Source organism: Aethalodelphis obliquidens, unplaced genomic scaffold, assembly GCF_003676395.1.
Source record: "Aethalodelphis obliquidens isolate GAN/ISIS:26980383/991018 unplaced genomic scaffold, ASM367639v1 scaffold18, whole genome shotgun sequence".
NCBI lineage: Eukaryota > Metazoa > Chordata > Mammalia > Artiodactyla > Delphinidae > Aethalodelphis > Aethalodelphis obliquidens.
This window is the reverse complement of record NW_020837962.1, coordinates 16,159,258-16,176,717: the sequence shown is the minus strand read 5'-3', so window position 1 is coordinate 16,176,717 and position 17,460 is coordinate 16,159,258. Positions and strand designations below refer to the sequence as shown.

General features: G+C 44.7%; 1 protein-coding gene and 1 pseudogene across 1 annotated transcript in view; one reads left to right on the top strand and one right to left on the bottom strand.

Annotated features, from left to right (window-relative positions):
* The window catches only part of CFAP61 (cilia and flagella associated protein 61), a 117,576-nt gene that overhangs the window by 34,857 nt on the left and 65,259 nt on the right, over positions 1-17,460 (bottom strand). The window contains exons 9-12 of the mRNA XM_027118089.1: positions 11,570-11,661; positions 5,735-5,809; positions 3,211-3,389; positions 1,718-1,757 (exon numbers count right to left, since the gene is read on the bottom strand). Coding sequence (XP_026973890.1) covers positions 1,718-1,757; positions 3,211-3,389; positions 5,735-5,809; positions 11,570-11,661 — 386 coding nt within the window. The remainder of the gene's footprint in view (positions 1-1,717; positions 1,758-3,210; positions 3,390-5,734; positions 5,810-11,569; positions 11,662-17,460) is intronic.
* Positions 16,653-17,342, top strand: LOC113626443 (bladder cancer-associated protein-like; annotated as a pseudogene).

Here is a 17,460-nt window from a genome sequence, read left to right as displayed (position 1 = left end):
CTGCCAGGTGCCTGCAGAAGCAGCTTGCTCTTCTCAGAGCTAATTTGTCCCTTTGGCATCTCACCTCCTCCTGAACCCTGTGAAGGCCTTGCCTGGGCGAATCCAAAACCCTGGGGACACATGTGCAACCCAAAGGAGTGAATCACTCTTTCACCTGATCTTCCTTCTTTCTAGCAAAACAACACAGCTCCTTCTGGGGAACTTGCGAGTCACGTTGTCAAAATACTCAAGCTGAAAATAAGGACCAAGTGCCAAGCCCTGGGGGGCTTCCTCTGGGAGAAATGAGTAATTCCTACCATATGATCCAGCAATCCCACTCCTGGACATATACCCAGACAGAACTCTAATTCAAAAAGACACATGCACCTCAATGTTCATCGCAGCACTATTCACAATAGCCAAGACATAGAAACAACCAAAATGTCCATTGAGAGATGAATGGATAAAGGAGATGTGGTATATATACACAATGGAATACTACTCAGCCATAAAAGAGAATAAACGTAATGAGTTGCTTCAACATGGATGGGAAGGATTAAGGATGAAGTAACGAAGGTATTTTGTTTCTGTCTCCCCATATCCTGAAATAATTAATTAAAAAGTAAACATGTCTTTTACTACCTTAAAGCCAGCATTGCTTTTGTAATAATACTGAAGATCTGTCTCTGCATGGACTTCAAAATAGGAATGAATTGAACTTACTGAATTTACTTTGGGGCATCTCGGAGGGAAGCCGGCTTTGCAAACCCTCCCTCAGGGTCATCTACAGTGTTTTATGAGCTTCAAAATTAATTCAAAAAAATTACGATGGAAAACATCATTGCCAAGTCTTCATCATCTTAACAAAATGAGGAAATACAATCTATGATCACATAGCTTTCAGGCAACAGAATTAAACCTATTTTGTTTTTTAGCCTTGGTATAAAGAACATCGAGGAAAAATAAAAAAATAGATAATTTGCCTGTAATTAGCTAACTGAAGAAGCATGGTTTTTGACTTGACTAAACTGATAGACCAGCCATGGAAAAAGTCATAAAACTCCAATTAAGGAACCTAAATTGTCTTCTTGCCCCACTTTCTTCCCTCCAATAAAGTGATGAGAGGTTGGTCAGAATCTCTATCCCTTGACGACCATGAAACAAAAGTGGAGGAGGTGGCCTGGACAACCTGAGATGGAGAACCTTGTTTGCACTTGTGTGCCTGCCTGGGGCCATCCACCAACCAACCGTAGAGGGTCAAGTCAATCCCATGTGTCAGGCGACACCAACCAGAAGATCAACTGCAAGTTCCCACTTTCCTACCCTCAGAAAAGCAATCTAATGGTGTCAGCATTCTTTGAGCCAAAGCAAACTATAAAGTAATACAACCGTCTAACTCACTTTAGAGTAATTCCTGACATTTTCATGTACTACCAGCATTCTATTCATGATTTGATTGTAATAAGACACTGATGAAGCAATCTCTAAAATAAATTATGCATTGAAAGAAAACTATTACAACAGCGTGACTGAAAAATTATTGAAAATGACAATCTTTTCTACTTTTAAGAGTTCAGGACATGTCATTCAACCTTTTTTTTCAGAACAGAGAAGTGGTTCCAACCTTAACATTCATAGCAGATTAAATGTTTGGACAATGAATATGGCATCCTACTATTTTATCATTTTTCTAGCTTATAAAATCAATTATATTACTCAAAATTCAACATGTACTTACAGGAAAAAGACTGAAAACAAAATTCATGAAGTCCAGTGACCTGTAAACAAGACAGTAAAAACTGTCAGCGCACATTTAAAAAGACCTATGGCTCTCCCCGCTTAGGCAGTGATTAGCCAACCAGTAACCAGAATTTGTGTCTAACTGAACAGTAATCAGCTGCAGAAGGCATAAGCTTCAAATGTCAGTAATGAAGTGTTTTTCTAGAACCAAAAGTACTATTATAGCAATTAAAAATCTCTACACATTCAAAAAGCAAGATAGTCATTCTGTGGACACGATCCCTCCCTTCCTTTTAGGAGGTGCTGCGGGGGAGACATGGGCATATTATAAGCTACTCTGATCTTTTTCTCTTTTATATGCAAAAGATTTTCTGACCAGCTGCAGGTGTATATTTATAGGCGAACCATAATGGGTCATCAAATTTTTGTTTGAAAATTCAAAAAGCACAATCTTATCCGAATGCACAGGGGAAAATAAATATACACGACAGATCTAGAAGGGTTTACAGGCTTTTTAGATGTCTACAATATAATTAGAATAAAAAGATTTCCCTTTTCAACCTTTCAATTGAATTTCAATTCCAAAGAAATCGAAAACTTGAAAGGATAAAAGTCCAAGAAAAGCATGGTTCTAAGGAAAGCTAGGAGAACGGGAATGTGATTAAATACATCCTCTAAAACGGGAGTGTCCAGCGGTGCTCTTGGTCATCTTAAAGATACTCTGGAAGCTTCCAGTCTATCAAAATGGGCCAGTCTTTCCTTTTCAACATTGTTCTGTGGACAGAATGGTGGACTATGTGGGCATCCCAAAGGGGCTGTGGAATCTCGGCACCGAGGGCAGGGGTCCAATCCAGACTGCAGGGCGCAGCGAGCACTGAACACGGGGTTGTTCTGGAGGGACAGGAAGCCTCGTCTGCCCGGGACCAGACCTCCTACCTCTGGCAGCTGCCCTGGATTGTTGATGGGTGTCCTGCTAACACCCCTCTCAGATTGAGACTCCAGCCCCGATTCAGTGGGGAGCACAAAGCAAGGGACAAAGCCATCATTGTGGCCTGGCCTGGCCCCCCGCCGTCAGCTCAGGAATAGGGTAGAGGGTAGAGTGAGAAGCCTGGCCTGTGACTGGGGTATCTACTAAGTCCTAGATCAAGCCACACTGAAAGTCGGTCCCACCACTGGATTATCCTTTCTTACGTGAGGCAATTATTCCATTTTTCCAAAGCCAGTTTCAGCTGGATTTTCTATTGCTTGCAACTAAAAGACTCCAGACAAGCAGCAACCTAAACCCAAAGTCCCCCCAAAATGCAAGCTCTAGAGAATGGGGAACAGCATGTGGCTGAGGAAGGGATGATTTTCCAGACCCTGGGCAGCCCAGTTCTGTGGGTCTGACCCAAATTTTATGGGCTGGAGTCTGGAAGTGGGGCTTCCAGTGTTGGGCCACCAAGGCCAGGAGAAGGTCTTCGCGCGGCAGACACACTGGAGACCAGCGCTTACCTTGCTTCGTACTTCTCGTCAATACAAAACAGCTGGATGCAGAAGGCAGTGGAGGCGCCCTTGTAGATGGGGCGGAAGTTGCTCGTCTCTTTGGGCAGAGAGATGGATACTGAGCTCGTGTTGCTGATGCAGTAATCCGTGTAATCCACACTGTACTCCTGACTGAGTTTTTCTGCGTCCTACAGCAAGGAGAGAGGAGGAACTGAACTGGGAATCCTATTTATTTTCTACCATTTAATGGGCTAGTGGCTGCCTTGTCTCCACAGGACACTGTTCCCAGGACAGATGTGACTGCCTCACCTGAAACAAACCGCCCCGAGCCAGGCCCGGTTTTAAGGAGGTGTTCTTAGTGAGATTTCAAAATTGTTGAGTATGGAAACAAGTTCTCGCGCGAAGGTCAGAAAATGAACGGTCTCAGTTGGTCTTTGATACAGGATCCATATTTTAACTGCATCCCTGCATAGAGGTTAGAGCATGGGACTACTACATGCGTATTAATTCCATATAAGCAAAACACCTCTGTCCCCAGTTTTCCTTGTGATTTTGTGCTACAAGAATTTTTGGATCTTGGGACTGTTCCGGTGGTTTGCTAGTGAGGGGGAGCCCCGGGAGCCAATTGCCCGGAGCCACCTGGAGAGTCAGTGCTGAGTCCTGTCAGGTCTCATTCATCGAAGGAGGTGTTACAGCTCAGTGAGAGGAACATGATTCACTCCGAGATCCTCTCGGAGTTCTTTGAAATTGAAGTAATGCGTGCGTATGGTAAAAAGTAAACTAATATTAGCATTACAAGGTTATAAAGAAAGTCAGGAGCCTCCTACTCCCCCATTGACAGAGCATTTTCAACTTTTTCCTTTCTTTTGGCCTTTACCTCTATATTTCTGAGTACTATTATGCTGGTGTCTGTATTTGGAGAACAGGGCGGGAGGACAGGGCAGGGGTTCCTCCACGTGAAATGGAGAAACCCACTGATCCGCCTGTTCTCTGTATTTCCCCATCGCACAGCCTCGCACCGTGCACTGGATTTGGAGCTGCTTCTGCTTGACCCTTCAGAGAACGATCACCTGGTCCTTTCACTTGGGGGGTAGTTGACAAGCTAAATGTCCTCTGCAGGGAATCTATTGTCCCTAACACCACCTGGCAGACTGTCACACAGAGCCCTCGCCCCACCTTCTGCAGAAGCCCCAGGGCCTGGGCTCTTTGTGGGCACACGTGGAGAATCCCTCCTCATCACGGTGCCCGGCCTCCACCTTCCCCAGCTGTGAAGAGCCAGTGCAGAACCCGCCATCGATTTCCTTCTTTCTAAACACCTTTAAAGTGCTCGTGTTCCAATATCTCCTCTCCCAGTCTTCTTGTCTGTGTGGATTTGTGCCCTTATTCTTCCCTTATGGTTATTTCAGTGTTTTTTTCCAGAAAGGAGAGGAGATAAACATGGGAGATCAATCCTCCTTGTTGACCCGGATACCCTCTGGGATGCCAGTGCATCTAATGCAGTATGGACCACCCTGACCCCCTCCACATCCTTGTTTGGGTCCCTAAAGGAATGGCTACCCTCTTAGAAATACTGGAGAGAGACTGCTCCCCTCTGCTGCGTGCCCTGCTCCCTCCTCCCTGGGGCACGAGGAGTGGACACCCTAATGTGGGTTCCCCAGAAGCAAAAGGAGCTAAGTTCACACAGGGAGCGATGCCAGGAAATTCTGTGAGGCTAGTGGGCGAGTGAGGAGGGAAGAGAAGGACCTCAACGTGGCACAATGAACAAGTGGGTTATTGTCAATCCCGCCAAGACCTCGGGGAGATGTGGAGAGCACCCCTGGGAGCCATCCTACCCAAAAGGCAGAGGAGCTGGGGGCTGATTCTCCAACTGCCCCTGGAGGTGGCGACCTGCCTGCAGGAATAGCCCCAGGGAAAGAGCAGGCACTGAAGCCCCCATCCTCAGGGTGCTGGGGGGTGAGCAGTGCCAGAGGAGCTGGTAGGGGACCTGCAGCACATGCCAACGTGAGGCTCAGAAAGTGGACCTGTGCCCGCCTGGGGCCCACTCCTTCCAGAAGCACGTCCCGCTCCTGGCAGCTGGTGGAAGATGCTACCACCCCTTGGCCTGAATCTGTAACAGGAGGAAGCAGTTCCTGGAACCAGAGATGCGTGTGAATGACACATCAGACACATAAGTGTGTACATGGACGTACTCTACATAGAGCAGGAGAAAACTCCTACAGACGTTTGCCCCTCCAACATGTTTTCTCTCTAGACAATGGGAAGAACAGAAAGATTCTATTTACTGAAATGGTTGCAAATTATTGATGTAGAAAGTGTAACTTCTAGGACCAAGCTGTGCAAGGGATATAGAATAAAGGTCTCATGACAGTGGAGTGAGAGTTCACCGAGGGAGGCTTTGTGGAGCAGGTCCTGAGTAAGGAGGCGGCTCTGAACTGGGAAAGAAGGCGGGAGGCCTGGCGAGGAAAGCGCACGAAGACGCAGGTGGAGAGGAGTGAGCCGCACTGGCCCCCTGAAGGGCCCTCGCAAGCCCTACCTCCGCTTCACTAGCGTTTCCACTTTGGACTGGTGATAAAGCTTCCTCCATTGCGGCTTCTTCTGTGCTTTTTCTCTGCAAAAGACAAAGGCAAGACATGAGAATAAATCAACACCCACAGTGGTTCAGAGCTCGAGCTCTGTATGAGCTGCCTGGGTCAGATCCTGGCCTCCCTTCTTTCAGGGCATGTGGCGTTGGGAAAGTGAGGGATCCCCAGTTTCCTCATCTGTACAAAGGGGCTAAGAGCAGCACCTATCTCATAAGGTTGTCCTGAGGATAAAATAAGGACAGGTGGATGGAGAGATGCTTAGCATCTTCTGACTCTCTGTAGATGTTAGTTATTCCTCCTTTATTCTTATTCTTCTGTGTAACTTAAAAGATGCACTAGGGCTTTTTTAAAAACTGCTTTATTGAGGTATAATTGACATACAGTAAACAGCATATATTTAAAGTGTAGCTTTTGAAAAGTTTTGACCTATAGGTACCTATAAAAATATCACCACGATAAAAATAATGAACATATACATCACTCCCCAAAGCTTCTGTGTTTCTGTATGGCTCTTCCTCCCACCCGGGGCCACTCTGCCAACCGCAGGCAAACAATGATCTGCTCTTTGTCACTGTAGATTATATGCTGAGTATCTAGAAAGATCTAGATCTTTCTAGATCTAGAAATAGAAAGATAAATCGAAAGATAAACAGAAAGATCTATTTCTGGATCTTCTATTCTGTTCCGTTCATCTATTTGTTGACCTTGACATCATTACCACACTGTCTCAGTTACAAAAACCTTATAATAAATCTTGAAGTCAGTAGCATTAGACCTACAACCTTGTTCTCTTTCCATAGTTTCTTTGTGCTAGGTCCTTCCCACTTCCTCATGAATTTTGAAATCACTTTTTCAATTTCTCTAAAAATTCCTCCTGAAATTTTGACTGGTATTTCATCGATCAATCAACAACTTGACAATATCGAGTCCTTGAAATTATGTACAGGGGATATCTCTCCATTTATTTAAGTCTTAGTTCATTTCTCTCAGAAATGTTTTGTAGTTTTTAGCATACACAAAATACTTAAATCTGACAACATCTTTTGTCAGATTTAAGTATTCTGTGTATTTGTACTGTTGTAAATGGTAGTTATTTAAATTTCTGATTGTTCATTGCCATTATACAGAGATAAAATTGAACTTTGCATGTTAATTTTGTGTATATTCTTTTGATTCTTTTTTTGTCTTTTTTCACTGGCTTGAACCGCCAGAATAATTCTGAATAGAAGTGGTGAGAACTGACATTCTTGTCTTGTTTCTGACCTTGGCGGAAAAGCACTCAGTCTTTTACCAAGGATGATGTTAGCTATAGGTTTTTCAACGATAACCTCTATCAAATTGAAGAAGTTCTCTTCTACTCCTAATTTTCTGAGAGTTTTTATGAGGAATGAATGTGAATTTTCAGATACCTTTCCTGCATTTATGAGATAAACATATAAGTACTCTTTTTTAGAATGTTAATGTGGTGAATTACATTGATTTTCTTATGTTAAACCAACCTTGCATTCTCAGAATAAAGCCTACTTGACCATGACATTGTCCTTTTAATATACTGGTTCAATTTATTAAAGGTTTTATTTGAATTTTTCCATCGATGTTTATGAGAGCTGTTGATTTGAAGTTTTATTTCCCTGTGATGTCTTTTGTTGGGAAAGAACATACTTTAGATGACCTGAATCCTTTTAAATTTATTGAGACTTCTTTTCTAGCTTGAAATATGATCTAACTTGGTAACTATTCCATGTGGATGCGGGAAGGTGTATTCTGCCGTTGTTGGGTAGAGTTAGGTCAAATTGGTCAATAGTATTCTTAAAATCTTCTACATTCTTACTGATTTACTGTCTACTCGTTCTATCAATGATTAAGGGAGGGATATTGAAATCTCCAAATATAGTTGTTTGTTTATTTATTTATTTGTCTTTGCAGTTCTATCAATTTTTGCTTCATGTGTTTTGAAGTTCTACTATTAGGTGCATAAATATTTAGGATTGTTATGTCCTCTTGACCTTTGTTATCCCTGGTAATATTCCCTTTTCTGAAATCCACTTTGTCTGAAATGAATAAAGCTACTCCAGCTTTCTTTTGATTAGTGTTACCATGATGTATCTATTTGCATGTTTTTCATCTGAACCTATTGTATCTACTCAAAGTGCATTTTTTTTTTGATAATTCACATGTAACTGTTTTGCTTTTTAATCCAAACTATATCTGATTTATACATTCTTTAATTGGGATATTTAGACCATTTTACATTTAATGTAATTATTGATGTGGTTAGGTTTAAGTCTGTTATCTTGCTGTTTGTTTTCTATTTGTCCTATCTGTTCTTTATTCCCCTTTTCCTCTCTTTTTGCCTTCTTTTGGAGTCATTGTATACTTTTATGATTCCACTTCACCTCTTTGTAGGCTTATTAGATATAACTTTCTGAATTTGACTTGTAACTTTCATGTTCTTTTAGTTTATAGTATACATCTTTAAGTCTATCTTCAGGTGATATAATATCACTTCAGGTGTAGTATAAGGACCCTAAAATAGGGTCCTTACATTGTGCCCTCTGGCCTTTGTGCTGTTCTTGTCAGATGTTTTTACACATGTTGAAAGCTCCACACTATGTTGTTTTTATTTTATTTAGGCCGTCAACTATCTTTTAAAGAGATATAAATAATAAAAGCAAAATCTTACACATTTACCCATTTAGTTACCACTTCCAGTGTTCATCGCCCTCTGTGTAGATCCAGATTTCCATCTGGCATCATTTTCCTTCTGCCTGAAGGACTTCCTTTCACATTTCTTGTAGTTGGGTCTACTGGTAATGAATTCTTTCCCCTTTTCTGCATAGGCAGAGTCTTTATTTCACCTTTATTTTTGAAAGATATTCAATGGGTGTAAAATTCTCAGTTGACAGTTTATTTTCTTCCAGTTCCTTAAAGATGTGACTCCACCGTCTTTTTTGCTCACATTGTTTCCAACAAGAAATCTGCTGCCATCCTTATCTTTGGGCCTCTGTTCCCAACTTGTCCTTTTTTTTTCTCCCTCTGGGTACTTTTAAGATTTTCTTTTTATGACTGGTTTTCCACTATTTGATTATGATGGGTTTGGTATAGTTTTCTTCATGTTTCTTGTGCTTGTTATTGGTTGAGCTTGTGTCTGTGGGTTTACTGTTTTCATAAAATTTGGAATTTTTAAGTCATTATTTTTTCAAATATTTTTTCTGTTCCAACCTCTTTCTCCTCTTCTTTATGAATTCCAATTACACACATATTAGGTACTTAAAGTTATCCCACAGCTCACTGATACATTTTTTTTTTTTAATTCTCATTTCTGTTTCACTAATCCCTTTCTCTGCAATGTCTAATCTGTGGTTAAGCCTTCCAGTGTATTTTTCATCTCATGAATTGTAGTTTTAATCTCTAGAAGGTTTATTTGGGGTGTTTTTACAGGCATACGTTGGAGGTATTGCAGGTTCATATTCCAGATTCATTCACCACAATAAAGTGAATATTGCAATAAAGCAAGTCATGTGAATTTTTGGTTTCCCAGTACATATAAAAGTTATGTTATACTATACTGTAGGACATTAAGTGTGCAAAAGCATTATGTCTTTAAGAAAAAAAAATTCTAAACATTGTGATTTAATCTACTTGGGTGCTGGATAATTTTGTATTCCTACAAATATTCTTGAACTTTGTTCTGGGACTCAAATTACTTGGAAGCAGTTTGTTGCTTTTGGATCTTGCTCTAAAGGTTTGTTAGGTAGGACTGGAGCAGTGCTCTCTCCAGGGCTAATTATTCCTCGCTACTGATGCAGTACCCTTCTGTGCATTCTCCCAATGCCTTGTGAGTCACAGGGTTCCCTGGTCTGGCTGACGGAACACGCACTATTCCAAGCCTTGCATGAGCTCTGTGCACTGTTAATGCTAATCCTTTTAGGAAGTTCTTTCCTCAGCCTGATCTTCAGTAGTTTTGAAGATCAGGCTGATGTGCATGTGCACATCAGTACTCAGCATGTGCAGATCAGTACTCAGCTGAATACCCAAGAGTGACCCTCGCTGGTGTCAACCATCTCTCTGTACAGCACTCTCCTCTCTGGTACTCTGTCCTGCAAAACTTAGTGGCTTTAGTCTCCATGGACATACCACTTGGCTTCTGTGGTTCCTCCTGCCCTGTGCTGTGGTCAGGGACTCTCTCAAAGGAGGAGGCCACGATGTTTGGAGGGCTTACCTGGCTTGTTTCCCACCTCCCAGGCATCACTCTCCTTTGTCACCTGATGAGAAGTGTCTTAAAAACTTATTTCATATACTTTGGCCATTTTTTTGTTGTTTTTCAGGCAGGAAAGTAAATCTAGCCATCTTTGCCAGAAGCAGAAATCCCTCACGCTAAGTTCTTTCTATTAATTCCATTCATCAGCTTCATTTCCCGCAATCTAGTCCATGCCAAACAACCTTCTTTAAAAGCTTCAGGTGTCCCTCGTGCCCTCTTCTGGGATGTTTTCCACCCTCATTTCCACATACTGAATTAGGAGGCTTTCCTCTTCCCACCGTGCACCACCTCCTGAAGGCTGTGGCTGTGTTTTGGTCTCGCGAGCGCCCTCAGCACCTAGCAGAGAGCCTGGCCATTGTGAGCGTCCAACCTCTGTGCAGAGAATAAATCAGCCCTCGAAATACAACAGCCACCCAGCTACAGGTTGGGTCCTTTTGTGGTTTGGGGTATAAGAAGGCATTTTCCATAGAGACAATGTGAAAATGCAGCAGGACGAGCCATGTGGCCTAATGCTAAGATAAAGGTGTTCCCTGACTCCTCTTCTTCCCAAGATCTTCTTTGTATGAGCTGATGGGCAGGGGGAATGTTATTTTGTCCAAGATTGGAAAGGAGAAAAAAAGAAGAGCTGGGGGCTGGAGTCCAAGAAGCAATGGCACTGCACCAGCCCCCGTCCTGGCCTCAGGTGGACGGAACAGTCAGGAGGACCAGAAGCAGAAGGGCCCATGCAGTGAAACGCGTGCTGGGACTCCTGGCCACACGCAGTGCTGATGCAGGGCCAGGCCGCCAACGGTGGCCTAGAGGTAAGCCCGTTCATTCTCCCAGCCCCCTTGGTGAGGCCAGTTCCAGAGGAAACAAGGGACATGCCCTGAGGTCCTGCAGGAGCAGGTGAGGACCCAGAGCCCAGTCAATATGGGCGTTTGTATTTCTGTGAACCATCAGTGGTCAGAGGGTGGCAGAGATGGAACAATGGCTGGATCCCCAGGCCCATCCCCCAAATCCTATGTCCTCTATTACATGGCTGACTGTGGTCTCCTTCAGTGGGGGTATGCCCCCCTTTAGGTCAGGGTGGCAGCACTCACAGAGCAGGAGGGTGTGAGAGGGGCCCCTGCTGAAGCCAGGCTGGGCCAGTGGGCCAGGCGCAATCCAGGGAGCTGTGGCAGGTGGTTCTAGAGCCTGCAGGGCCCAGTGGGTCAGGAAGGAAAATGCTGCCTCATTTGAGTCTGTGGACAAGGTGAGCTTTCTAACTGCCTTTAAGCGAGCTGCTTTATCCACATCAGCCTCCTGAAGCCAGGGGATGAGTGAGAAGGCAGGGGGAGAAGGGATGGGGCTCCATCCTGAGCTGGATTCTTGAAGGTGCTGTGAGGCTGATTTGTTACAAACACGCAGCCTGTTTCCTCCCCGCCCTTGTCCCCCAGATCTTAACGTCAGTGAGACCTTTCCCTTCTCGGGAGTGACTCCAGTGCCAGGAACACCTCTGACCCCGACGGCATAAGCAGCACCAGGCTGGGGGGATGATCTCCGTTACCTGGATGCTCTCCCCGGCCTCCGGGGAGACAGCTTCCTGCGGCTCCTTGACTATTTGCTGGCATTCCTGGCTGCTGCACCTGAGCTCGGCGCCTTTCAGAGAAAAAGGGACAAGAGGACAGAAAAGAGATGGTAAACATCTGCAGAGCACAGGAAATGGGAGGCAGCGTGGTCACGTGTTTCTAAGCTGCAGCATATCTGAAGGATTATATTGCTGAGGGCAGAGCCGCGAGGTGGGGAGAACAGGGTCTTCGCAGCCCACTCGGATTCTGACCTCTCTGTGCCTCCATCCGCACAGGATGGGGGTCCAGTGATACCTGGCCCGACGGAGCTGTGGACATAAACCGAGGCCAGGATGGGGCTGGGCTGGGCTGCCCCCCAGGAGGCCCTCGAACCTGCCAGAGACCGAGCTCCGTGATCCTTTCATGGGAGCCCCTTTGAAGTTTGTAAACAACTGATTATCAACCTCCTGGATGGCAGGCTTTGAAATGATTTTAAGGCAGAATATGGAAAAGACCACAATCGGCTATGTCAGTGCTCTCAGAACACAGAGATTAGCACAAGGGCTGCTTTCCCCGTGCTGGGAAATACTGTGAACAGGCATCTGACAGAGGCCACGATGTTAACTTTTCTACTTTCTAAGCAAGACCTGGAGCTAACTTTGCATTATTGTTTTAATATATTCTGGAAAGTCAATAATCGGGGTAGTGTTCATATATTTACCGTTCACCAAAAACTAAAGTAGAAAAAACTTTTTTCCCATTTTGTCTGAAAAGTTCTTTTGCCCCTCCCTTTCTTCCTTCTCCTTCTGCTGTCTTTTCTTTTCCTTGTTCCTGTCTTTCTCCCCACCACCACCCCCCTCCTCTTCCACTGTCTCCCTCTCTCCCTCCCACCCTCCCCCGCTCTCTCACCACCCCCGGCCCCTCCTTTCTTGTTCACTCTGTGTCTGCTCCACTGGGACTCTTAGCCCTCACACCTGCTTGCAGCCTTTCGGCCTTAGCTCAGAGCAGCCCTAGGATGCTTTTGCCCAGGGGCTGCCCCTCCTCAGAATTGTCCGCACATATACAGGAGGGACCCAGGACCTGCTGGAGGCCCCACATACTGGGCTGCCAGCGTAGCCTGCTGCCCTGTCTTCTTGTTTCTAAGCATCACAGCAGACGTGGTGGCGTCAGAGGCAGCCTATCCTCTCCGCATCCTCCTCTCCCACTGCATTCGTTCCTGCAGCAACAGCCAGTGCAACGGCCCCTGCAGACGCCTCTCAACCCCAAATTCCCACTTACTCATGCCCTATACCTGCTTCTGGAAAAGATGCAGGCAAATGAAGTAGAATGAAATTCTAAGAGAAGAATCAGATGCCCAGGGAGGTGTAAAGGGCAGAGACGAAGAGGCATATAACGTTGAAGGTACAATGAGAGAATGGCACCCCAGCAGAGCAAGTAGCTCTTCTGGGTGGAGAGCAAATGACACGAGAGGGGACAAAGCACTCAGAATCGCTCTTCTGAAGAAAGACACTTTGGGGAGAATGAAACCTAGCGAGTCTCTAGCACCTGGATACGTCCTGCTCCCTGCAAAACTTTCCAGATCGTTTGTACAGTGTTTCCAGTGTTCTCACAACAGCAAACTAGAGTGCTTTTCAGGTTAATGCAGCTTGTTATTAAGATACAACATGTAGGGCTTCCCTGGTGGCACAGTGGTTGAGAGTCCACCTGCCGATGCAGGGGACACGGGTTCGTGCCCCGGTCCAGGAAGATCCAACATGCCACAGAGCGGCTGGGCCCGAGAGCCATGGCCACTGAGCCTGCGCATCCAGAGCCTGTGCTCCGCAATGGGAGAGGCCACAACAGTGAGAGGCCCGTGTACCGCAAAAAAAAAAAAGAAGGACACAACATGTATACGGCACAGTGCATGAATCTCTACCTGTATGTACCGCACGTTAACAACCCCTTAAATGAATATTAAAGCTTTTCCAGGGCCCAAAAGTTTCCCTCACCTGCTGTCCGGCCAACACACCTCTTAAAGGTAGCTGCTGGCCTGACTTCTACCATCACTGATTCGTTTTGCTCAGCAGCAAAGTATTTGAATCAAAAACAAACAAACAAACGTTATCAATAACTCCCTATTAAGTTGCACTTTTTTAAAAATAATCTTTTCTTATATTAAGTTTTAAATTTGAAGAACTACCAAAAACACTGTTGAGTTTAAAAGAAAACTAGACTTTCCCTGGGAATTTATTTATTTTATTGAAGTATAGTTGATTTGTAATGTTGTGTTAGTTTCAGGTGTACAGCAAAGTGATTCAGTTTTATGTATATATGTATGTATATGTGTGTGTGTATATATATATTCTTTTTCAGATTCTTTTCCATTATAGGTTATTACAAAATACTGAGTATAACTTCCAGGGCTATACAGTAGGTCCTTGTTGTTTATGTATTTAATATACTTTATGATTAGGACAAAATTACTAAAAAGCCAGAAATTTCAGAGACTGAATTAGATTTGCAGTGAACAGTTCATCCTGGAGCCCTCACCGTCTGACAGGCTGATGTTCACAAGACAATTACCAACGACAACGACTAACTGTTTGGGCTAAAGTGTCGTGGGCGCTGCCATTTATTAAGAAGCAGCTGCCCTGCTTGTCCCCAGAGGTGGCTGCATTTCAGAACTGGGCAAGGTGATGCCACGTCCCTCCTTCCTGTGTCTCTGGGGTTTTGTGGGGTTTAATTAATTAATTAATGTTCTTAATGTGCCCTGAGATCCTCAGATGTGAGGTGCTGTCCTAGCAAAAACTCAAGGCAGCGGTATTATATAACACACAGCTAGAAACACGACTGAGGTTGCAAATTTAAGTGTTTTTTTTTTTTTTATTTGCGGTACGTGGGCCTCTCACTGTTGTGGCCTCTCCCGTTGTGGAGCACAGGCTCCGGACGCGCAGGCCCAGCGGCCATGGCTCACGGGCCCAGCCGCTCCGCAGCATGTGGGATCTTCCCGGACCGGGGCACGAACCCATGTCCCCTGCACCGGCAGGCGGACTCTCAACCACTGCGCCACCAGGGAAGCCCCTTAACTGTTATTTTATTGCTTACACCACCTAAGTAGCTTGGTAGTCACGAACTAGGGCTTTATTCTAGTGGGAGCGAAGGCATCGTTTAGTAGCACTTCCTCTCTCAGTCAGACTGCTACCCTGGGGTTACCATGAAGCAAATAAAGCTGGAGGTCCAGGTTCCTTCCAAGGCACAGCACCCACTATTGCATTCCTAATTTTGTATTATTTTTTTTAAAGAGAGCTCCCAAATTGTATAGACCCAAGACCTGTGTCTGCCTTGCTCTTTAACAGAAATAATACAGAGGAAAAGCTAAATAATACATTGTGAAGGCTTTAGGAAAAAGTAGCAGTATACAATCTGGTGGGTTTTGACATTTTTTAAAAATAGTGATCAAAAATCCTAACAAGGTTTTTTTGTGAAATGAAATAAAGTGATTCTGAAAGAGCAAATATGGAAGAACAGCTAGTCAACAAAATTTTAAGAAATAACAACAAAGAGTGGGCCATATTTTCTAATGAATATTAAGACATATTATATTATTGATACTATGTATAAAATAGACAACTGATGGGAACATACTGTATAGCACAAGGAACTCTACCTAATGCACTGTGGTAACCTAAATGTGAGGGAAGTCCAAAAGGGAGGGGATATCTGTATGTGTACGGCTGATGCATTTTGTTGTGTAGTGGAGGCTAACACAACGTTGTAAAGCAACCATACTCAAATAAAAATTAATTTAAAAAATGACTATTGGGCTTCCCTGGTGACGCAGTGGTTGAGAGTCTGCCTGCCGATGCAGGGGACACGGGTTCGTGCCCGGGTCCGGGAAGATCCCACATGCCACGGAGCGGCTGGGCCTGTGAGCCATGGCCACTGAGCCTGCGCGTCCGGAGCCTGTGCTCCGCAACGGGAGAGGCCACAACAGTGAGAGGCCCGCATACTGCAAAAAAAAAACAACAACAAACAAACAGAAAAACAAAAAACTATTTAATCACATAATCCCAAAATAAAAATGGAGATACTTTTCTTAAAAAAAAGACATATTATAAAGCCATAGTTATTAAAACAGAGGGTTATTGGGAGTAGGAACAGAACAGAATGCAATCCAGAAAAGAGCCAGATAATTATGAAATGTTCATATATGTTAAAGGTAGCATTGGTGCGGGAAGAATAAACTGTACAATAAATAGTGCTAACCATAAGGAAAACAATTCATTTGGGCCCCTATTTCATACAATACACAAAGATCATTTGCAGATATATTAACAGCTTAAAGTTTTTTTAATACTTTTAAATTACAAGAAGAAAATATAGGAGAACATCTCTATTATCTTGGGGGTGGAGAAACCCTTCCTTAAAAATGTAGAAGGCAGAAGTCATAAAAAAAAATTGACATGCTAGACCCCATCGGAATTTAAAAGTTCTGTCTGTCAAAAGAACCCCCTATTTTTTAAATAAGTAGATACATGGAGAAAATATTTGCAACACACATGATAGACCAACAATTGAATTCTAGGGAAAGAGGAAAAAAAACACAGTAGGCAAAGGAAATGAATGGACAGGAAATGCAAATGACCAATAAACACATAAAAAGTGTCCAACCTCAGTAATAGAGAAATGAAGTTAAAACAATATCTCCTTTCACAGCTATCATACTGGCAAAAGTTAAAAATGCTGACAACACTAAATCCTGGAAAACTAGGAGAGGCTCTGGAGGAAGGCCACTGCTATGGCCATGTTTGGTGGCAATGTATTTCCAGGCCCAACAAGAACCATTCTGGGAATATAGCCTGTGGAAACTCTTGCAAGGGGCCCAGGGATACGTGTGCAAGGATAGTTATGGCAGCACAGTTTGCAATAACAAAATAGTGGAAACAATTTAAATTTCCATCTAGGGACAAATGTGGCCCATTCCATACAGTGGAATCCTACCCAGAAGATAAAAGGAGGGTGGCAGCTTCCTGCGGCGTCAGAGGCGAGAGGTGGAGGCAGGCTGAGGCTGCGAAGGTGTCAGCAGTGGCGGCAGCGCCATGGCAGGACTCGCAGGATCCCTGTTGCCTTGGTGATCCCGGGCGGACAGCCAGAGACCACAGCGGCTCAGCTCCTGGAGAGCGAGGGTTGAAGAAAGCAGAGGGCAGCCGCCCGCACCCACTGGCTCCCATTAGGTCGGTTCCTGCAGCGGTGCCCGGTGGCCTTGGCGAAGGCCCTGTCCAGCAGAGATCATGTATTGCCTCCAGTGGCTGCTGCCCGTCTTCCTCATCCCCAAGCCCCTCAACCCCGCCCTGTGGTTCAGCCACTCCATGTTCATGGGCTTCTACCTGCTCAGCTTCCTCCTGGAACGGAAGCCTTGCACAATTTGCGCCTTGGTTTTCCTGGCAGCCCTGTTCCTCATCTGCTAAAGCTGCTGGGGAAACTGTTTCCTGTACCACTGCTCCGATTCCCCGCTTCCGGAATCGGCACACGACCCCGGCGTTGTGAGCACCTAACAGCCAGCCCAGTTAGCTTTCCAAGGAAGCAGAAGACGGGAGGGGAGGCATTGACATAGGTCATAAAGCATTGGAGTTTCAAATCCCGCGGCCCTGCGGGGGCCACATTCCTAATGGCGCCTTTTTGGCCTGTGACGTTTTATCCTTATAATGTGAATAATAGCACTGACCGGTGCTTTTATCGTAGAGTCCTGTAGTCGTGGGTGGTCTCGTGGTTGTGTGTGTTCTGTCCCCATCTTGGCCCGACTGGCAGAATGGCCACCACCCTCGCCTCATTCCCACAAGGAGCCTGCACCCATCCTGGTCAACTGCCCCAGCATGATCCGGGCAGATAAAATGCCAGTCTCATTGTCACC